The 23031-nt window shown below is 36.4% G+C and overlaps 3 protein-coding genes and 1 long non-coding RNA gene across 11 annotated transcripts; 2 read left to right on the top strand and 2 right to left on the bottom strand.

Annotated features, from left to right (window-relative positions):
• Nucleotides 1-437: 437 nt before the first annotated feature.
• Nucleotides 438-7960, bottom strand: LOC122025730 (UMP-CMP kinase 3-like). 5 transcript variants are annotated; one of them, XM_042584591.1, is made up of 11 exons: nucleotides 7834-7960; nucleotides 7572-7649; nucleotides 7213-7270; nucleotides 5935-5989; nucleotides 5150-5267; nucleotides 2023-2179; nucleotides 1803-1883; nucleotides 1618-1725; nucleotides 1349-1420; nucleotides 1199-1272; nucleotides 438-1000 (listed from the first exon to the last, which is right to left on the bottom strand). In XM_042584591.1, exons 3-11 carry the CDS (start codon nucleotides 7243-7245, stop codon nucleotides 898-900), a joined length of 801 nt encoding a protein of 266 aa, XP_042440525.1. In that variant the 5' UTR covers nucleotides 7246-7270; nucleotides 7572-7649; nucleotides 7834-7960; the 3' UTR covers nucleotides 438-897. The 5 variants fall into 5 exon arrangements, with proteins under 5 accessions (XP_042440525.1, XP_042440526.1, XP_042440527.1 ...); XM_042584592.1 differs by having other exon boundaries at nucleotides 438-1014; nucleotides 7834-7943; XM_042584593.1 differs by having other exon boundaries at nucleotides 438-814; nucleotides 7834-7942.
• Nucleotides 7961-8996: 1036 nt separating this feature from the next.
• Nucleotides 8997-16095, top strand: LOC122025483 (eyes absent homolog). 4 transcript variants are annotated; one of them, XR_006123732.1, is made up of 9 exons: nucleotides 8997-9145; nucleotides 10199-10465; nucleotides 10803-10970; nucleotides 11763-11856; nucleotides 13277-13414; nucleotides 13910-14092; nucleotides 14902-15092; nucleotides 15527-15630; nucleotides 15754-16095. XR_006123732.1 is itself a non-coding variant. In XM_042584296.1 (7 exons), exons 3-7 carry the CDS (start codon nucleotides 10253-10255, stop codon nucleotides 14173-14175), a joined length of 879 nt encoding a protein of 292 aa, XP_042440230.1. In that variant the 5' UTR covers nucleotides 9108-9145; nucleotides 9940-10095; nucleotides 10199-10252; the 3' UTR covers nucleotides 14176-14501. The 4 variants fall into 4 exon arrangements, 3 of the variants coding, with proteins under 3 accessions (XP_042440227.1, XP_042440228.1, XP_042440230.1); XM_042584296.1 differs by lacking the exons at nucleotides 14902-15092; nucleotides 15527-15630; nucleotides 15754-16095 and adding an exon at nucleotides 9940-10095 and having other exon boundaries at nucleotides 9108-9145; nucleotides 13910-14501; XM_042584293.1 differs by lacking the exons at nucleotides 14902-15092; nucleotides 15527-15630; nucleotides 15754-16095 and having other exon boundaries at nucleotides 13910-14501.
• Nucleotides 16096-16529: 434 nt separating this feature from the next.
• LOC122022416 lies at nucleotides 16530-19578 on the bottom strand. The gene is made up of 2 exons (XR_006122969.1): nucleotides 19293-19578; nucleotides 16530-16987 (listed from the first exon to the last, which is right to left on the bottom strand). It is a non-coding gene; the product is annotated as an uncharacterized LOC122022416 (long non-coding RNA).
• A 1222-nt stretch (nucleotides 19579-20800) lies between these two features.
• On the top strand, nucleotides 20801-22187 carry LOC122024729 (transcription factor MYB39-like). The gene is made up of 3 exons (XM_042583401.1): nucleotides 20801-21185; nucleotides 21262-21864; nucleotides 21959-22187. Exons 1-3 carry the CDS (start codon nucleotides 20914-20916, stop codon nucleotides 22002-22004), a joined length of 921 nt encoding a protein of 306 aa, XP_042439335.1. The 5' UTR covers nucleotides 20801-20913; the 3' UTR covers nucleotides 22005-22187.
• Nucleotides 22188-23031: the final 844 nt, after the last annotated feature.

The following is a 23031-nucleotide window of genomic DNA, read 5'->3' as shown; positions in this document are numbered from 1 at the left end:
TAATGACTAACAGGATTTGGAGAGAGCTAAAGAATTTTAAGAAATTTTAGTTGAAGAATTGGATGAGAATATAATTAGGGTTTGGTGCTCTAAGATTATAATTAGAAGTGCCAATAAATCAAGCCTGTTCATAGACATTTTGAACTGAGAAAAATATTTTATTCTTATTTGAAATTATCCAATTTGAACAGAACTCAAGCATATTCAATAATTTTTGAAAATCGCATTTGATATTTTATTGTATTTTCACGGAGTACTTACTAGCCAAACTCAAATAAATCTTTAATTATTTTCATATAATTTTAATTTAAATATATTAAAATTAAAATTTAAATCATTTCAAATTATGATTCAATTCTCCTAGTTAAGGTTCAAACTAAAGCTTGAAACAAATTTATTTGTGTTTTCAAATTTCAAATCAAATTCAAATATATATATATAAACTCAAATATTAATATTTTTTATATTATTCGGAGTTTGCACCGCTAATTACAACCATCAATTATATGCTTCCTAGCTGGACTATACAAAGCACCAATTGCATAATGAAGAGGATCAGGAGTACTTACAGACTATAGATAAAACCGACTGAACTAGGCACACAGGTAATGAATGGCCCAGCTCATGCATTTGATCAACCTTCATTCAGGCAGCCAGACACCACCTAACCTGAGCCCATTCGTGGCTTGAGCTCGGCACGCCACAGCCTAGAGAGTGTCGGACCGAGCTAGTCTTAGTGAATGAATCTAAAATGAGAAATCTTGCATGCTGAGTTAGATAATTCCATCTTCTCGTCACTTAAATATAGAATGTCCTCCACAATATGGAGTCATGTAGATGAGAGACGTGTAACAGGAAGTACAATAATGGTGCTTGTTCTATCGTAGAAATCTTTGCTTAGGTCGATTTCAAGGCTTTTCTCGTAATGCAAGCAGGAGGGTAGAATGATCTTAACTTCGAGAATATATAAGCTATTATGTCTCTTGTGGCTCTACATAACCTGCATAATGCAAGCTATGCGTCATGATTAGCTTTTGCTTAAGCTCTTAATATCTACATGATTTAGACATAACTAAAGAGTTAAAATATCTTCCATTAGAATAAAATGGCTGGAGAAAAATTCTGAGTCTGGAGAACTAAGCCTTAGTTACACTAGAAAGATCATGCATTCAATTGTATACAAGTGTAAAGGACATACCTTTCAACAAGAGAAATCACCCTTTCATGTCCCATTCCCATACGGATGCTTGATCTTCTCATGCTATTATTGGCCTGACAAATTCCAAAGTTTGTTCTAATAAAAAAGACGAAGATCACTAAAAGCTGCCCCGTTCCATTAGTGAAGTACCTTGGCACCAAATGGAGCAAAAATAACTTTCACATCTTCAAAAACCTTATCAATGGGCCTTGAAGCATCAACCTGTGATGACAAAATGTATGTTAGTTTTTGCATATGAAATATATGATGTGCAAACATCCATAGCTTCCGGCTGGAGAACTGTAGTTACTTGTTACTCTGAAGAGTATGACAACAGATTCAAAGGTTTTATGGACCGACTGTTTTGTCATAGAAGACCAAATTGCAAAATTTTACCAAAAAGACTGTGAAGGAGTTACCTTCCGCAATTTGGCTTTTGAGTTGTAATGATCAAGTACAGGGACAGTGGAATCCATATAAACTCTAAAGCGTTTCCTCATTGTCTGGATGCTATCATCAACTCTTCCCTATTTTGAAGGAGATAATGGTGAAAAATTAAATGCTAGAAGAAGGCAAATGGGCGAGAGGAAATGCAGAAGATCACCTGGTTGCGAGCTAAAATACGCCGTTCCATCTCCTCCTCTGGACAATCAAGAAATAGCACAAAATCTGGTTCCACATTGGTCTGAGAAGACAGATGAAGTCTTAGCTAAGAACTTGAATGATGGTACTGGTTCATGGGAGTTATTGGATAAGAATCTGATTCATCATAGTTATTAAAAGAATGCACTGGTGTACCCAAGAATTATAAATTGCTAGCTTACAATACTCTCAAAGGCTGCACGATTCTCTTCATCTCTGGGAAACCCATCAATAAGAAATTTATCATTTCCACTCTCAAGAATGGCCCTTAGTAAAAGCTTAATTGTTACTTCTGGGGGAACAATTTGTCCTTCCTTCATCATGTTACGAATCATAGCTCTGAAGCAAAATTAGAATAAGAAACTGAACACAAAAACCATAAACTATAAACTATTAAGAGTGTAAATGTCTAAAAAATGCACACTCAGCCAAAAATCCTATGAAATCTATCGAGTTCAACTTTACTAATTTAGTACCTCAGTTCATATTGACCAGTTACTATATCTCGTGGATAGGAACTGCATTTATCCCTCCTGATAAATCTATCATATAGCTTTCATCTCATTGTCAGATCCATTTGAAAATTTCCTTTGAAACTCCCTACAGTTTTTTTTTTTCTTAAAATAAAATTCACCCATCATCCTCTATGGATTTGAAATTTATCCTTGTACGTGTAGGGTCTTTCGGGCTGCAAAAATCGCTTTTTGCGTTGCGGAAACCCCGAAATCCCATGCCACCGGATCCGTGCGAATATTAAATTTTTCATGTACGTGTTTTCTAATCCTAGATCTACTTTAGATCTACATGTTTAGGAGTTTATACCTTTGATGCGAAGCCCTTCGCTTATCCCGCTCGTCCAAGAAGATGCCGGATCTCAAGGGTGTCAAGTGAACACCCCTCTATGTGTATCCACACGAACAATTAGGTGGAGAGGAAACCTTAGAGTGTGCTAGCACTCTTTGAGGGTCTCGGCCAAGGAGGAGGAGAGGGAGAGAAGAAGAAGCAAGGAGGAATAATAATGATCGATTATAAAATAAGAGTAAAAAAATGGCTTAAGTATTTTCATCTAATGAAAATACTTAATGCTCATTAACACTATTAATGAGCCTCATTAATGAGCCTTAATGAATATTTAATGAATATTCATTTTTTATTAAATGGTCATTTTGAAACTCATTCGAAATTTGAATCTAAAATTCAAATTGAATTCCATTTATCATTGAATTCAAAATTCAATGAATATCATCATTAAGCCTCACTTGAGTCTAACTCAAGTCTAACTCAATCAAGTCTTACTCAATTAATCTAATTTGAATTACTCTTAATCCAATTTAGTTCATCACATGAACCTAATCCTCTTGGTTTATCATATGAACCGAATCTCCATCTAATTGTCCTTTGTGTGTGACCCTATAGGTTCTTGTAACGTTGGCAATGCTCCTAAACTCATTTAGAAACATAAGTAATGAGCGGTATCTAGCAACACATCATTACTACCTAAGTTACAAGAATGTTGAGATCTAACATCACCTTGTAACTACTAATTGAGACTCTTCACAATATATGACAATGTCCTTCTATCCTTGACATCTAGATTGATCAATGTGAGGCATAGATCGTGTCATCCTCTAATCAATCTAAATCTTGAACTCCAAGTAGACTCTCTCTAATCAAATGAGCTCAATATCTCATATTGACTCATTTGGGCATGGTCATGCACTTAGTGGTCTCACTCTATCAAGAATAATGATGTCACTCCCGTCATATAGGAGAGATAAATCCCATCTACATCACTCACATCCCTCCGCATAATTTGTTACATACCCAGTAATCGCCTTTATAGTCCACCCAGTTACGGGTGACGTTTGACGAAGCAAAAGTATGCAACTCCTTATGTAGGGAACTATGGTGACTTCACGTCCAAGGACTAGTAGTCATACTAATAGTCACATGAGAAAATATATGACACTCATATAACGATCCATGATACTTTCTCATGACGGGTCATTCAGTATACATTCTCCAATACATACCCATGTGTCAACTTGATAACTCTATATCCATGACTTGTGAGATCAAGTCATCGAGTTGACCTACATGCTAGTCTCATCGCATTAACATTGTCCCTGAATGTTAATACTTGACTAGGAATGATTAAGAGTAGCGTTCCCTATATCATCTCACTATCGATTCAATCAATCGATTGATATAGGTAAGAACCTTCTACTCAAGGACGCTATTATACTTAGTTATTTGGCACTAATACAAGTAAGTATAATAACCAAAACAAAAGCCTTTATATATATAGGAATATGATACAATGAGTCCATACAATAATCATCATATGATTGACTCTAGGGCTCTAACTAACAGTACGAACAACTCTGTTACTAGGAAATGACTCAATTATATATCTAAATTATGATTTAACACTATGACGTAATCTAACATCTCCTTTGATAGTCAAGCCATGTTGGGCTTGGATGAACCAAGAGAATAACTATAGATACAACTAAGAATAACTAGAAATGAGAAATATTTGATGGAAGCCCAAATTCACGGCACTTACCAAAAAGTTTAAGCTATCAGGAAAGGGATGGTTGTTATATTCAGGATATATCTAAAATACATTACCTAACAATCCTCCTCCTCTCTGTCTTATGTTCTGTTGCCTCTTTTGTAACCTATATCCATCTAATCTATCTTACTACAATTAAATTTTGTAAGTATCACCCAGAATAAAGTCTTATTTTGCAATGAGTAATAATTCATTCACAAAAGACAAATATACATGACGACTCAAGGAAATGCATATCACTTAACACAAGATTATTGAGCTCCTGCCACCTTTGAAGCCAGCAACAGTAAACTTCTTCCTTCCACTCATACTCTCCCATTCCTCCCTCCTGATGTAAGCCGCTCCCACCTCCCAATGCAAGATCGTCAAATTCCTATGACATATGAAACCAGCAACAGCAAGCTTCCTCCCTCCCATGACATTGAAAAGTTCAGCTGCTTGGACTCAATTTTATATCCATGTTGTGTCTTATCAACAGGTACAGGAAGGGTAAATGATGTGCCTAAGTATCAGAGTATTTCCAATCAATCCATTTACCAAACATCATTTATATAACTTTTCCTAAGGAACACTGGGGTCTTATAATTCATATCAGTATTGTGCAATACAAGCTAAAATGAAGCCCACAAAGGTTTTTCATTTTGTTGAAAACTGAAATACTAAACTGCATAGAGTGAATCCAGTTTTTGTACACATAATAATCCTCAGAGAGACAAAGCAGTAATAATTACCCATCTTCAGAACCAGATTTCACTTCTTCACGTAAAAGTTCACCAACACTAAGATGGGTAAAGCCAAAGTTTTCGGCAATTTTTGTGCATTGTGTGCCCTTTCCACAACCAGGACCACCTGTTTTGTATATATCGGATAAAGCAGTTAAGAAATATCAAATAAAGAATATCTGAGAAATGGCGACACCAATGTTCAGTGGGGAAAGACAGAAGCCATGGATAAGACAGATTCTATCATGTTTTGCCTCTTCCCAAAGCAATAAGTACATCCCAATTAAAGTAGACATGATGGACATCCATATCTCTAATGATGCCACAAAAGGTACAATAAAAAAATAAGCACAAAGGACTTTTAGCTAGCTTGGATTCTTCAATCATAATTCTGATTTGGAGAATATGGCTTAGCAGCATGGTCAACATGCTCCATTTATGACTTGACAATAAGAATCAAATAACAGATAAGCATTTTTATCTGAAAGGCTGGTTAAATGGCATAGGCACTTGGCAAATTGTTTTTATGACAAATGAAATAGGTTTCCAAGGTCATTGCATTATAGAATGAGATCCGTTGAAAAGTTAGGAATTTTAGGCCCTCAAAAAGTTCTGAGAGAGAGAGAGATTGTTACAAATGTGCCGTCTCACATTTTTAAAGAATAAGACCCAAAAGGAATTGTATAATAAAACATCAAACACAATGATGCTGAAATGTCTCCATTGGAAATTTTGTTATAATCAAACGTCAAGGATTCGGAATCATCCAATTCCCAATGCAGTGAAATTCTCACCTAAAACAAACACAACAGTGATTTTCTTGACCCCAAGAAAGCTCCCAGTCGAATCCTGCACAAATAGTATGGAATTTTGATTCATGTAAGTTACGTCAGGCAATGCCAGTATGCATCAATGTGTACAACAGTGACACAGACAAAAGGAAGAAAAATATAATACTTGAGGAGAGAAAAAATAAAGACCTATGTTGAAGAAGTGAATTGTTTGGCGTCAATATGTTTATTGCATACTTCAATGATTCAGTTATAGAATATGCTGTTGGGTCAGATTCCTAAGTTCACATTAATAAGAACAATAATTTCACTGTGAAAACAATAGCAAATAGCACAGCCTCCAGCTAGAACAGCATAATGCATCACCACTATTGTTGTGGATATAAAAGTAACAGTCTTAAAGAAAATTATTATTTCCTCATAAAAATGACAAGAGCTTCATTAGTACTGAGATAGAATTGGTTTTGTAGGCATCAACTGTATGCATCGGAGGACCATGTGCATAGCTTACATGTGGTATGCACTGTACATGAGCCCCATCTGCAGTCTGCTAGACAATGCAATCAAGGCGGGACAATATCCAGGTCGCATAAGCAGTCAAGTCCAAGAATGAGCCAGAATCAGATTATGTGATCCAAATACAATAAAAAAGGAATTAATCAAACTTGCATCATCATCATTGATATAATGAGTGAGGCGTGTGAAAAATGAGGAATTGAATTATATGTGTAATGATTTTCTTAGATTAACTCCCTCTTAAAGATGATTAGTACAATAAGATTTTATGTATTAAACAATATACAATTTTTTGTCGTTAAGTGCTAAACATTTGTAGTTATAAGCATCACACATTATACAATTTATACGCGCTGTTATATGTTGCACAGTAGGAATAATTGTTTCTCCAGTAGTCCAATATGGATCACTAGGTTGATTAACTCGACATGTTTGGTAGACGCAAAATTTCCCTTTATAAGGAATGCTTAGATAAAATAATTTGACATTTTTTGTAGTAGATATAAAATTTTATTATGGATCAACTAGAATAACTAAATATTTCGTATGTACACATAAACTTAAATATTTTATTATACAAGTTATTTTATTTTTAGTAACATAATTAGTTTGAAATAAGCTTGATATGGACCAGATGTGTTTATACATTACATGTATTATGAATTACTAAAATCCAAATCTCAATGATAAATGCTATAATTTTTTAAAAAAGGAATCTCTTTCATCAAATGCAATTTTGAGGCCTCACGATTGCAAAGATGTTACCTTGTTAGAGTCGACCATAACGTGAGTATACATCAATCGGATTTAATAAGTACTGTATCTGCAGTGTTAAACAAAGTAGGTTTCACAAAGTAATTATATACCTCATAAACAAAAGAACACAACACGTAGAAATTAAAACTAATGCACAGATAAGCAGAGCCCTTGAAAAAAGCACAAGGATAACGCCCTGCCTTCTCAATTTCGTAAGGACGGAGTTGTTTCCATCAATTTGACTTTTGAATCTATAAGTGGTTCATTTAAGTATGCAAGATAATGGAATTCGAAGTAGGTATTCCGAATTGAATCTACTTGGACATGATACTTGCATCAAGCTGAAAACAAAATGTGTGATAACTCACCAGCCTATAGGAGAGAGATCCACAAAAGGAAAGTGAGCGTTTCAGAAGTACAAATCCTAGCTTTTACGCATTGACCATCTGACACAACAAATCGGTAACAAACATAATCTTCTTAGATCGAACCAGGAACATAAAAAAACAAGTTTAGCATTACTGGTTCAGGACGTGGAATTAGGGGTTTGAGAAGCGGGGACGTTTTAACGGAGTCGAGGCGAATCGCATTGGATCCAAAGATGAAGAGGCGGAGAATGGAATACGATACCTGGAACAGGCATGGAAGCCATCGCTAGGGTTCTTTCCCTCGTCCGTAGAATGCGGTAACGCAAAGGCCAAGGCGATGATGGTGCAGGGCTTTGGAATCGAGACTCGAGAGGAATGAAGCAGGAAACTATAGGCAGCGTGTTTGTATTTTCATTTTTTTAAAATCAAATATGTATTTTTTTTTAAAAAAAATGAGTTTTAGACCTTCTTTATTATATATTTTTTAAAATAAATATTAAAATTTCCAATCAAACAATATTTTTTATTTTCTAAGAAAATAAAAAAAAATTACAAATACCAATATTTCGTCTCCTTTTCTCGCACCAAACTGAATGCACAACCTAATCGGGTAGTTGGACCCGAGCCCGTTTTCCTCGGGCCCCAACCTGTACGTTGGCTCGATATGGATTGGGCCGACAGGATCGTTGATTACGACCCGAACCGTTTGTGTCAATTATATCCTTCAGCCCGTGCGTCATCAGTGAGCCTTGCTTGCATCGCCGCCGTCTCGCGGAGTGTTCGCACCGGTGGCTAAGGCGGCGGTGGTGGCGGCGACAGAGACGACGTTGCGTTTGTGTCTTCAGGGAGCTGATTCCTCTCGCCGTTCTGTTTCAACCTGTGTGCTCTTCTTTTCGCTAGAGAAAATGCATTGGAAAGAAAAAAATATGATTTTTTTTTAAAATTTTTTTGGGCATCAGTTTGTAGTTTAAATACGGTTCTTATCCATCCCGTTGAAAACACTCGCTGCCGTTTATGATATTTATCGTCTATTGACCACGCAAAGCGGTGGTTGTATTTAACGCCGACGGCGTCCACAGCATCCGACGGCGGGGATGCGTCGCCTCGGAGAGGCGAGGTTCCGTCCCGGGGACGTCGATGGCGACGGCCTCTCGTGGGCTCCACCGTTTTTCCTTCTTTTTTTTTTTCGGTTTCGTAATCGTACCTACTTGTCGCTCGGTCCATTGGCTGCTCGTCACGTTGTGTCGGGGACCACCCGCCCGTGGTTTTGCGCGTGCTTTAGGATTCGCAACGGGGCGGGGCCTGCGCCTTGGAGATTCGTGTGGCTGTGGAATGGGCGGCGCCGATGCTCCCGGGCCAGCCGAACCTTATCGCCTCTGGATAAGCCCGCGGACCGGCGCGCGACGTCGGGGTCTGTGGCTTTCGTAAGGTACACGCGCCAAGCGCTGGTACGTGGTTCGTGTGCTAGAGAGAGCAGCGGATCTTAGTGACCGAGGGGAAATCTGCTATAAATACCCGCGGCGAGAAGGCATCGGATTAGTTGAATCGAGAGAGAGAGGAAGGCTCCTAGGAAGGTGTGCGATTCTTCTAGTTTCGCATAGTTTTCTATTTCTCTTTCTATTTTTTTTAAATCGGACCAGAAAAAGGAAAATCAAACCTCGATCCGACGTAAGATCTGAACTTCGCGAACTCAGTGGCCTTGTTTTTCATTTCTTTATATTTTATTTTTGATTTTTTTAATTTTTGGTTGTGAGAAAGGGGTTGTTCGTTTATTTTTTATTTTTTATTTTTTATTTTTGGATTCATAGGGTGCGTTGAATTTTTTTACTTGTTCTTGGTATTTTTTAGTTATTATTTGATATATTTGTTTTGTTTTTTTACTTTACTGATTGCGTAATTTTTCTTCTTTTTACCCACCTTTTTTTTTTAGTGGTCCCTGTGCATTGTCAGGGTTCTTGTCGCCGTCTGAGATTATTTTGTTTTGTTTTCTAAATTTTTTTAATGGTTTATAGGCTCTGAGTCATCATTGTTCATAATTTATTTTAAATCCACTATTTATTTTATTATTTAAGTTTTTATTACTTCTTAATTATACTATATTATTTTAAATTTACAAAAAAAATGTAGTGTTTTGCTTTTGATTATGTTTGATGTTTGACTGCTGAGTTAGGGATCAGGATTTACTGATGTCTTGTTTAGTCTTCCATGAAATCTACTCAAATATCGTATTTTCTTGTGTGTGGATGTTTCTTGCTCACTCTTTTTCACGAATCCGGATCGTAAAGGATCTATTTGCCGATGTATATCCTCAGTCTGCTGATCGGAGTTAAATTGCTTAAATTCTTTTATCTGATATATTTATTCTCAGATCTGGTACAGTTGGAACGGGATAATGTTGAGGCGTACTCTGATCTTTGTAGTGGCGTCTTAGATCCCTTTTTTTATATGATTCTTAAGAACATTGAGATGGAGTTTAGAATCTGATCCGTCAGTTTGATTTCAGAAATTACACAACTTTTCAAAAGTAAATATGAAATATCTCCCTTAGATTTTATGTAATGAAGCGAAATATTAGGTAAGAAATTTAACTATCCATAAAAGTGTTTAATTTTCTGTTTTAATTTCAGGTCAACCTACATCTTTTGGGAACTTGAGTAGCAACTCAGCAAAGGGGAGACGTGATGGATGGAAAAAATTCTTTAGAGAGTAGCAAGCCTATGACAGTATATGTGTGGGACATGGATGAGACACTTATTTTGTTGAAATCCTTGTTGGATGGGACATATGCAGAGGCCTTTAATGGTTCAAAGGACAAAAGAAAGGGCATTGAGATCGGGAAGCAATGGGAGAACCACATCCTTCAAGTTTGTGATGAACATTTCTTCTATGAAGAGGTTAGATTCCTAAATATCTTCAAAACCTACTACAAAGGATCATTAGCATTCTTATGGACTAGTCTAATAGTTGGTAGTGCCAGCTTTATGAGATCTAAATGAAGCTAATAATTCTTTACCCCCAATATCCGATTCTGATGGCATTAATCATGTTTAATATTGATGCTAAAGTCCTAGATGTATGATTTGCAGCTATCCTTTAGCTTATAACCAATCAATTCACAATATGCTCAGCGTGTATTGTTGCCTATGATTCCTCTGTAGTTTAGTTGTTAAGTCTACATATGCTAGTGGCATTTTCTAACATTATAACTTTTTTGGGTGCATTGTCATGCAGATTGAGGACTACAATGAGCCATATCTTGATGCTTTGAATGAATATGACGATGGCCGGGACCTCTCCAAGTATAATTTTCACAATGATGGATTTGGTTTTCCATATGATGATTGGAATAAAAGGAAAATGGCATATAGACATCGTGCGATTCAAGAGAAGTACTCACAGGTGCTATTGGAAACTATTTTTTTCATTTTCAATTTTTAGTGGTTTCTTACATTAAAAATGACTTCACTATTCATTAGGTTCCACTGATCATTAGAATGGAAATGAAGACAAAAATGTTATCTAACTTATCTCACTAATTTTTTTGTGCCAAAAGTGCTTTCTTATAATGCTTATCATGCCTTTCTGTTAGGGAAGATTTGTCAGAATGCTTTATGTTTTTTCCACTGTTTGATTGGAAGCTTTTCTTGTAGTTTGGTTAATGTTCCGCCTTTTTTTATGAAAATCAAGCAAATGGTTAATGCACCACCTTCTATCTATGACTTTTAACTTTTCCAATTTGATTCTGCTTGATGCTTTAGGTTTGAGGGAATATGCAATATTAGTGTTATATGGCATATATGCTGTTTAATTTTTCCCAAAGTATCTGTCCTTGGAAGTTTTTGGATTCTAAGAGGTGGAGCCTGCCTATTCCTTTCAGCTGTTAAAAGCCTTCAATGTAGCTTTAGTAACAGGAACTTCCTTGCATCCAAATGTCTAACTTGTGATTTCTCGCTAGCGCTAGCGTTCTTTAATATGATAAAAATTCATAATTAAATTAGATTATGGTTTATGAAATTTTATGTTGGAATTGGTTTTGATTATTGGTGAAAATGGTGTACATTTTGATATCAGTTCTATCTTACTGAAATTTTAGTCTGCTAGATATAAAGAATTGTTCACTTTAATTTGCCTAATTCTTACCCTTTTATGCTAGCTGTTCATGTATTTGATTCCAGACATTGGTTGATGCAGGGTTTATATAAGATACTTGACCAACAGACTGTAAAAAATTGGAATGATATGTACAATTTAACTGATAGCTACACTGACGGATGGCTTTCGTCAGGTATGCTATTATTTTTGTTCTTTTGCTAAAATGGCTTTCGTCAGGAATGATATTTACTGCTTTATTTTATTTTTTACCATTGTAGCAGACATTTTTGTATATATCTCTTTGATGGTATAGGAGCAAATACATGCAAAATTGTTTTCCTTTGAAGGGATCCTTAAATCAGCTTATTGCGCCTTATTACTTCATTATGTATTCTTCAGGACATTTTAGGATGAATTTAGGGCTCCTATATCCATATTTTTGGCAAAATGAACCCTCACAAAATTTTTAACCCAAAATGAATCAACAATCAGATTCTAAAATCATCTCAATGGGCACAGAAGATCTAAAAAGTCTGGCATGGTAAAACTGGAATAACATATATAATCAACTTGAATGAAAGAAAACTTTTCATTCTCGGTGTTGAGTTGATTAGCCAACATGATGTAGTCATGTAAAAGGTTTCATTTTCGTTGCTCTTTTCCAGTAGGTGCAGCTGGAGTGGGTGGTGTCATGGTGTCAGTGGAGCAGGTAAAGTGGGGAGCTGGCTGGAATCAGATACTCGGTCATGTTTTGACCTATGTCAAGAACAACATATCCACCAACCCCCTGCTATCATATTTATGTTTCTTATCCCACACTTCAGTTTGGATTTGACACATGACCTACTTTTTGTGCCTTCTCCACCATGTTCACATGTTAGAGATAGTATCTTGTCGCTGTTATTCAGTCGTGTCACTGCTGCATTACCTAGTGTAGCAAAATCCAATTTATATACTATGTCCACATGCCATTGGTACCTGATGAAGTAATATATAAATCAAATGATTGATTTTGAGCAATTATCTCGTTAGATAGTCATAATTCAAAAGTATAGTTTCTAGGATAGGTAATCATTGCATTCTCGAGCTGTGGACCAAGAAAATTTGAAAAGGGTGGGAATTTTCATATAATATCCAAGATGTTCATATATTACTGCACTAGTGGCTTTCCTGGGACAGGTGCATGTCAGAAAATTGCTATATTTCACACTGGGTTTTTGCTTCATTATGTCAATGCTCCTATGGATTAATTTAACGGTTATGGTGAAACAAGATTTCTTTGATCTCTAATATTTGAAGCTGCCTATGTTTTTACAAGTTAACTAGAATCAGTGTCGAGAGGAAAAAAACATAAGCTCGCCAAATAATTTAATGAGTTGGATAATGATGGATTTGAGAACGTTCATGGCTTTGAAGGAAAATATACAACAATGAACAAGGCTAAAACAGCAAATGACTACTTAATTCTCCAATTGCATAATAATTATATGCATTCTCCATTTTTGCGACATGCTATTGCATCAAATCTTTTAATGTTAGGGTAGCCAGATTTATTTTATGATAAGCTTTGCTTGATTTGTATATAATTTTTGTTTGGCTTTTGGTTGTGGCAGCACATGCTCTGTTGAAGCAAACATTGAAAAGGACTAAATGCCAGAATATTAACGTCTTGGTTACTTCAGGGTCACTGATTCCTAGTCTTGCCAAGTGCTTGCTTTATCAGTTGGATGATGTTATCCCAGCTAATAATGGTATGCTTTCTTGTTTCTTCCATTGATTTTTTTCCTTGTTTTTGTTTGAATATGGGAATCTCGATGAAACTTTATTCCTTAGCCCAGAAGATAAGGATAAAGGGTAAAATGGAAAAAGGTGAAAATGTTTAGAAAGTAGGGGAAAAGATTCCAGTGACAATTACACTTGTTTATCTGGCTTAACCTGGAGCTGTTACCTTGTTGCAGAGGTGGCTCATTGACATGTTTTTTTTATATTCCATACTTCTCTACTAGAAAAACTAACATTTGTTTATGAATAGATTTTCTTAGAATGTCAAATAGTACTTGATAAATTCATCTGGTAGCTTGACTAATCATAATTTATACTGCTTAGAAGTCAAAACTGAGCAAATTCTATTATTTAGTCCTCTTCTCTTAATCCGATTATTAAAATTCTGTTTGTGTGATTATGTTTTCTTTCATTTGAGGAAGATTAAGCTCTGAAGCTTAATCCATTTTATTTTTGTCCTACAGTTTACAGCTCATGGGAAGTAGGCAAACTACGGTGCTTCTCATGGATCAAGGAAAGGTTTGCTAGTGAAAATGTCAGGTTCTGTGTGATTGGAGATGGAAATGAGGAATGCGAAGCTGCTCAAACAATGGGATGGCCCTTCATTCGAATAGATCATCGACCAATTAGTCCATATCGCTTTCCAGGTCTAACTATGAAATCTGTTCTAAGTTACATTGATGTGGCATATGAATCATCAGATGCCAATGTAGAAGAAACCATAGAGTAATAAGGTTCCTCTTATCCTAGTCATCCTACTCTTGATCCTCAAACTCTTCTGCTTCTCTTGATGGTAATTTGAAACAATGTCCTCTAAAGGTTTTCTCTGGTGAGCTTTATCAATGTAAAATGAGCCCACCACATCCTGCACCAGCGTGAGATTTGTCTTGTTTTTGGTGTCCCTAATTGCAAGCTGTTTTTTTGTACATTAAGCTTGCCACCTAGATGGAAGAACGCCTTTTTTTTGGCTTTTTCCTGTATATATCCGCCGTATGTTTTGTTGTCCTGTACCTTGTGTTCATCTCTAGTATCAATGAAGTGGAACTATCTGCATTATTTGGTTGCAGAAGCATAAAATGGAACTCTGTAAATGATATGGCACTGGATATCCATTTACAGGAGTTTGTTTCTTTTGTCAAAAGAAAAAGATGATGTGTACCTGGAAGGTGTGTATCCATCATGATTCATGATGTGATTCTCTAAAACACATCGCTAGGAAGTTTTACATCCATAGATAGGCGCATCAATGAACTAAAAACAAAAACCAGCTCCTGATATCTCTATTTGATTCTTCCATTTGTAATAAAAGATATAAAATATTATCCATGCTTCCAGTGTGAGTTTTGTGCCGTTATTTTCCCTCTTTTTTAGTTCTTTTTATCACTTCAAGTTTATCATAGCTTTGCTTTTATTCAGTTTGCATATAATGTTTTGGAATTTTGTTTGTTTGTTGCAGGGCATTCTCTACTGAAACAAAATACAGAAACACAATCTTGTCTATCAGGACCGTAGATCACTGATATTATACTTGATTTCATCACTATCCGGTACCAGAAAATATCAATGTCTTGGTTAACTCAGGATGGCTGATTCCAGTTCTCATCAATATTTCTCAATGAGTCAGAGTTGCAATCTCAGCTAATAATGGTATGTAAATTCTGTCATCATTGGTTCTTTATCCATGTTTGTTGCTGTTGAACAAATGGAAAATTTATTCCAAAGTAGGGAGGATGAAAGAAATAAATTAATCTAATTTGCAAAAGTGAAACCAAAGTCGGTTGCTTGTTTTACTTGATCCTGTTGTTCTTTGGCACTATCACCCTAGTGAAGACAACCGATCTGCTTAATTGATTTTGTTGGAATCTTTACGTGAGTTCGGTAAGGAAACAAATTTTAAAACCCATTTATGTTTATAGAGCAAGAAAATAAGCATATGCTAATTCGTAGGATCAAACCAGTTCTCTACAATTGTACATCATTAAATCCCCCTTCTCTTCAACTATTTATTGTGGTTGGTTTGTATGTTTTAAGTTGATCCGTAAGAATAACCTTCAGACCCAATTATTGTTGTCGCTTTGCAGATCTTGAAGTAGAGAAACTTAACTGGAGGGTTAGGTGGCCAAAACATCAGGTTCCTTGTGATCAGAGATGAAAAAGAGGAACGCCAAAGCTCATTGATGTCCAGGTACTTTTCTTCGAGCATATATGAAAGGCAAACGCCCTCTTTTGGAATCCACTGGAACAAAAGCATAAGCCTATGAGGCCGTTTCGACAATTGAACCTAACTGTTTTTTTTGTTACTTTTCAGCTCATGTCTAGTTCCTTTTGATCGGAGACGGGAAAAGAGGAGTGTGAAAGTACAATCATGGAAGGCAAAACCCTCTTTATTGACTCCAACTTCCCTATTTATTATCGTCTTCATTGCAGCCCTTGATGACCGCTGAAGGTAGGACAAAGCATTGATCTCCTCCTAGAGTCGCCGTGGTGGATGGAAATTATATCATTTAAGCTTCAAGTTTGTTTTTGCCGTGTGTATCTTGTTTCGTTCTTATAGCAAGATTGTTTTTCTAAGGTTGCTAAATTGATTGAGGAGTTGATTCTTAATTGTTTATACATCCACGCTTACTCAATAAATATGTACTTAGTATCATTGAAAGTGTTTGTCTAAATATTTCATTGTAGTACTCTTCTTTTTTAATCTACATGATGATCATGAATTAAGAAACAAATATTGTGAACGATTAAAAACAATTCTTATTGTGAACGATGAATATTATGGAAGGTAATAAAAAAATAACAATTCTTAAATTTACTTTTAGAAGCAAACATAAAAAATTATTTTTGTTTGAGAATGCAACAAATAATGAATCGAATCTCGCCAAAGTGCTAAAAATTGCAACATACAGAAATTCACAATTTCACGGATGGGCTTTTATGAAAAAAAATCTCTTCCATCTTCAAGTCAACTCAACGGTTTAGTTTGACCAAAAAACGAAGGCGGCAGCTGCTAGGAGGTGTCCAAGGCACATTAGAAGTCCTTGCACATCGTCACAGTTGATGATTTATGATACAACATGAGGCAACTCAACGAAAAGACATGCTATTTTACTTTTTGCCATCTAATCTTGAAAGTAGATGACCTTTCCATTTGATTTGTCTACTTTGTAAAAATAGACTTATACATACTCAAAGGGCATATTATTATAGTTTACAACGTAGCGGTAACAATTGAACCACCCGCCCATTATGCACCATGGAAAACCCTAGCACATTGCTAGATGTTGAGGATAGCTCAACGACATTTCAAGATCTTCCAATCTGCCATTCTAAATATTGATTAGGATTCTAAGCTCTGATAGTCTGATGTATTTCCCATCGGCAACAATGACCTGATTCCTTATGGCTATGGTAGTAGTACTGTGTGCAACTTATGTGGAGCTGTTTGGTTCTCATCGGGGAGCATCTCAGTTGCTACACTCAAGAACTCATCTGCCATATCTCCGTCCTCATCCATGTAGTCTTCTAGTGGACCACCTGAAACCCTGCGAGCAAAAAAGTGGTCACCTGCACATAAGAACATTAAAATGGCACAAATTGGAACACATTCTTAATATAAGAGCAAAAGATAAAGCCGTCACCTTAGCGGTCCCTCTAGGACAACCCCAAGGGGATAAATCATGGAAGCATTTGCCCTAGCGCAACAATCCTTTACATGGGAAGGTCAGACACCCAACGAGATATTTTGTATCCGTTGGGAATTGACTCCAAGACCTATTATAGCACACCCATGCAAGTACCAATTGCGTCAACCCATGGGGGCCGTAATATAGGTATCAAGAAATAAGGCTTGATGATGACTAATAATGGTTAGTATTGGGAAAACTAAAATTTTGCTTATAGAACATTCAAACTCAAAACGAATAGGAGAAATACTAAGATTTGGGAAATGAAGAAATGGCCTAAAAGAAGTTAAGAGACTAGGAAGAAGGTAAAAGGATATGCAAGGATAATAAGAACACGATGGTGATGAAAATATACAGAGTCAGATATATATATAGAGAGGATTTGTTATGCTGCACACCCAATGGTGTGCACTCATGGGCACTAGATGTAATCCTGATCACTGATCATCATCACACACATTTTGATCAATGATGTGCAGGTGACCACCTCAACAGGTGCCCATGGTTGTGCAGGGTAAAGTGTGCAGCATAACAAGACTCATATATAAAGATATAAGGATGACGAAATATAGATGTGATAATGAGGAAATTTGAGACGGTTGTGATGATGATATCAATAAACAAATTAAACTTAGTTTTAGGAACAATGGAATGGCAAGTCTGCCCTCATTACTTGATCTTTCCTGTGATGAAATACTACAAAATATTTTAGGTCTCTGATTGAACGCCAAGGTCTAAATTGGCTGTGCAAGGATAGAGACAAAAATAAAGCAACAGATTTGCCTACTCTCCTGAAATTAACAAAATGCTTTCAGCATGCTAACTGAATGCCACTATAGATTGTTAATATATCCATCACATTCGTGAAGAAACAGAAGTGTTTTTTAAATCTCTAAAAGAGTCACACATATCATACTTTTTCACCTCTAATATTTAGACACTAAAATATGCAGCCATCTTTCTACCACCACATGATTTCCTTGCTGAAATTCTTCCTATTTCGTTTCACAAGATAAAGCAAGCATACTTCAACTGGATACTCATCGAGTTTTATCGTATGACACTGAGTACCCTTTTTAATGTCAGTTTCCGAGGCTACTGATTTATAGGCATAAACATTGAGAGGAAAATCTTCATTTTACTCTATAAATATTTTCTTCTGATCCATCAGCATGAATATCAATTAAACTAATAAACTACAAAAACGTAAGCCAGAATGAAAATAGTAAGAACACATTTCATTTCTTTTATTTGTTTTTGTTCTCTATATTTTGAGTAAGTATTAGAGAAGTATAACTTTGATGATCATTTTCTTTCAAGTCAAATAAAACAAGCCACCCATATAGGTTCTAGTCTTCTAGAGTATGGCGGTTAACGAGCCAAGCCGAGCCAATCTTTGTGGTGTTCAAGCTTATTTGATAAAATAACCGAGTCAAGCCAGACCGAGCCAAGCCATACCGAGCCAAGCCAAGCCCAGCCTAAAATGAACCAAACCCTTGAAATAATTGTTCAAACTTGACTTGATAACTTGTTTGTTCATTTTGAAAGTTTCTTTGTTTATTTAGCATATTGATAAGAATTTTATTGATGAACATCGTTAATGAACACTGTTCACAAACGATGTTCATGAAAAAATATTAACGGAGTGAACACATGCATTCAAACTTGTTTGTTTAGTTTAACGAGTTGTTCAAGCTTGTTTAACGAACATAAATAAGCTCTTGTCAAACTGAACACCATGCCTGTTCATTAACATTTGGTTCATTTACAACCCTATTCTAGAGTAACTGCAAATGATAATATAGTAATATTGATCCCCAAATCTTAACACTTATCATGCAATTTAATGAAACAAACACTGTTAAGATTCATTCTAGTTCTATCAGACCCCTAAAAAAGAGGAAGTTCATGCAAAATGAAACAAGGAGAGAAACGTGCGTTATATCAGTAAATTATCCCCTAAATCTACACCATTGAAGCTTACAGATAGCTTAACACTCATCATCCAATTTAATGAACCAATCTGCGAATAAACTCAATTCATGCCAAGATTCATTCTTGATTCAAAGATTACAGAGTAACAATAACAAGCACAAATAAAGGTCAGACCTATTTTTGGTTAATCTGGCAACTGGATTCTCGGAAAGGGAGCAAAGAAGGGCACCTGAACTCTGCCTTCGCCGGGATCGCAGGGAACGAGGAACGAACCGAAGCAGGGGCGCTCGACGGCGACGGGCATCTGCACGCTGAACCCTCTAGCGGCGGTTCGAGGCAGCGGCATTACGGCCCCTGCCATCACTTCTTGTCCGGAGCGCGTCCTCCCCCTCCTCCTCGTATTCCGGCTACAGGCCAATGAAGCCAGCGATCCGGCGGGAAGCGTCCCACGGGAGATCGTCCCCTTGCTGCTCCCAAGGATTTGATCTTTATCCAAAACCTAAAGAATCTATAGTTTCAATATTTTAATATGTTTGGTCATTAAAGTAAAGAAATATTAATTTGGTGGGAAAATATTTTTAGTGACAGTTTTTAATGTATTGTAGGCAATATACTTGTTAAAGAATTTATTTATTTTTATTTAAATTTAAAAATAAAGGAAAATAAAATTTTAAATATTTAAACAATATAAATAAATATTAAAGTAAAATATTTAAATTAATATTTTTATGAATATGGACTTTTAATAATTAATTTTGATAAAGTCTAAAATTAATTAAGTTAATGTTATTTTTTATAAAATAATTTTAAGATTTATTAGTAATTTTCTTTTATTATTTTTTATATAAAAATATTACACATTTAATTCCATATTTTAGGATTGACAATAATGTTAGTAGAAAAGTTTTTATAAATATCTTAGACCAATAAAATGAAAAATATACAACATATCCCTAGACCAACGAGAAGGTAAATCACGGGTGGCTACTAGCCATTAGTACAAATGGCCAAGACATGCCGGAGGTTTTGCTCGGTCACGTCAAGTTTTGACCCAAGATCTCATGTGGTAATACCCCATGTCTTAACCATTGCACCGCCCCAAGGGGACTACATTATATTACACATGTAAAATAATAAAATTGCTCTAATTAAATTCAATTATTCCACTTGGTAAATGTTATATTAAATTTCATAAATAAAAAATAATAAAAAAATAAACATACAGTTATTATCTAAACAAAATCAATTTAGACTGTAAAACCTCTCTTGAATAACCCAAGTGGCCTATGGCAAACCTAATCCCCATCTACTCACCTACGGCCCTACGACCGTGCCACCCCATTGCACTCAAACTCCCTATGCAAAATCCTTTTACTTTTTAGTAATTCAAGTACAAATCGAATCATGCAAAACCCTCTTGAGTTCACAACAAACCTAATACCTTAAATTATTTCCCCGAATTCAAGTGCATATAAAATATTAGCACGGTACGTACGTGTCCCAATCATATATATTTCCCCATTTAATTATCTTTTCAATTTCCTCTTATAGGTACACAAACATGGATGCTTGTGTGTTCTATCCATGGCGGACAAGCAAGTACCTAATTTAACTAATTATTTGATTAATAATTACTTTGTAATTATCTATTAATTTGTTTCAGTCAGCACTCAAAGCCTATAAAATCCCTTGATAACCAGTTCGTAACCAAGTTCTCATCCTCAATCTTCGATTACTGTTCTCTATCTTTATCGTTAGTAATTAAGATCTGATTTTTCCCCCCCACTTTTAGCTCATTCGATCGTCTTGTGATTTCAACGATTTAGTTGCCGGCGCAGAGAATTGTCGGCATGGGAAGGTCTCCGATCAGCCATGAGGTCGCCGTCGGTAGCGTGAAGAAGGGGCCGTGGACGCCGGAGGAGGACCAGAAGCTGGTGGAGTACGTGGAGAAGCACGGCCGGGGAAGCTGGCAGCGGATCCCTGCGCTCGCCGGCCTCAACCGCTGCGGCAAGAGCTGCCGGCTCCGGTGGACCAATTACCTCCGGCCGGACATCAAGCGGGGCGAGTTCACCGACGACGAGGAGAAACGCATCGTCCACCTCCATTCTCTCCTCGGAAACAAGTAAAAAAAAACATCGATCGAGCAATTTCGATTGATTTAGATGTAATTTAATCATAGATATTTTAATGACTCGAAGGTGGTCGTCGATCGCGGCGGAGTTACCGGGGAGGACCGACAACGAGATCAAGAACTACTGGAACACGCACCTGAAGAAGAAGCTCCTGCGAATGGGGATCGACCCAGTGACCCACCGGCCGGCGCCGGCCAACCTCGGCCTGCTCTCAGGCTTGCTGTCCCCTGCAGCAGCCGCAGGCAATTTGGGCGACGCTCTCAAGATTCAGGTCGACCTGGCGCACCTTCTCAAGCTGCAGCTGGTGCAGAGCCTGCTCCACGTCCTCACCGCCGGCGCCGCCACCCCGAACGTTGACCTGCTCCAATCATTAACGCCGCCGCCAAATCCTCTAGCACGTAGCAGCGATCTTCTCCTCCAGAGCTCAACCAACACTCTCGTCCCCAACCTCTCAACGTTGAGCCAGTTCTTGAGTCCGGACGCTTCCATGGAGATCAGCAGCACGAGCTCTTTTCCGGCAGCGGCGGCTGCGCCGCCGCCGCCTCCTCTGGTTTCACCCTGCTCGGGAGCCCACAACAGCGAGATAACCAAGCCAAGCAGCGATCACAGCGACTGGGAAGACCTCAAGCTGGATGATATTGACAGTGATTGCTGGAAAGACATCATAGAGTACGTAAAATCTACAAAACTATACTCAAATTCAAGAACAACATATATCAGACTGAAAATCTCGTTTTTTTTTTCTTTTCTTAATTCTCTGCAGTCAAATGCCGCCATGGTACGAGGAAATCCTGGAAAGCAGCTTGTAAACAAAGTTCATACAATATTTCAGACACCACCATAAACTTTGAATTGCTCAAGTTTTGTACACAATGTTCATGAAATCAAATAGCTAGCGGTGAATAAAAATAAAGAATTATTTCTTTTTTTTTCCCTTTTCTTTCAGTATTATTTATGTATTGTACCAGATATTGTGATTAAAGAATAGTTGAATGGCATATAAAATTAGTTGTCAGTTGCATTCTTGTCAGAAATAAGTTAAAAAAGTATGGATTTTATATCCTAATAATTTTTATATATTTTGATAAACATAAAAGTTTGATATATATTATGAATATTAAGAAGAGTTTGATACATGCATGATTAATTGAAGTGAATACTGAACATTGCAAGGAGAAAAGGTGGTAAACATGCTTGAAAAAATGGGAAGCCTTGTCCCACACGGGACATGTAAATATGACACATGAGTAGCTTAACCATGCACCTATAAGAAACAACCATCCACCTACCAGTGGAGAATTGATAGGTTTGGATTCAACCAAAAGCAACAAAAATATAGATATGAAAATTAAAGAAGATGCAACAAAAAAATATACATCAGCTTTGTGATGTATGCAGGAAAATATTAGTTTGACTTGCATTGCAGTATTACTATTATATAATTATATAATGTATGTGTTTTTTTTTTCACTGTTGAGAGAAAGTTCAGTTAGGTTATAGAATGGAGAGGAATTCATAAGTCAACTACTTGAAGTTTAATAATCAGGTTTAAAGAGAAGTTGTTATGTTTTACAGTTAGAAGTAGTGATGAACATGGTTTTCACTCTTCATTGTTTTTAGGGTACGTATTCAGGCATCCTATCTACTATAATTAAAGTTTAAGAATTTGTGCGTTGAATGAAATTTTAATTAATCTCATTTTATACCTATTTAACATTTGAATTATATATATATATATATATATATATATATATATAAAATGCAAACATACATCAATGCATGGAACCTATAATAATTAGGTATAATTATATCCTTTAAAAGTCAAATCAATAGATC

This window comes from Zingiber officinale, chromosome 9B (assembly GCF_018446385.1).
Source record: "Zingiber officinale cultivar Zhangliang chromosome 9B, Zo_v1.1, whole genome shotgun sequence".
In the NCBI taxonomy this organism is placed as follows: Eukaryota; Viridiplantae; Streptophyta; class Magnoliopsida; order Zingiberales; family Zingiberaceae; genus Zingiber; species Zingiber officinale.
The sequence above is the reverse complement of the archived record's forward strand: the minus strand, read 5'-3'. Positions and strand labels throughout refer to the sequence as shown.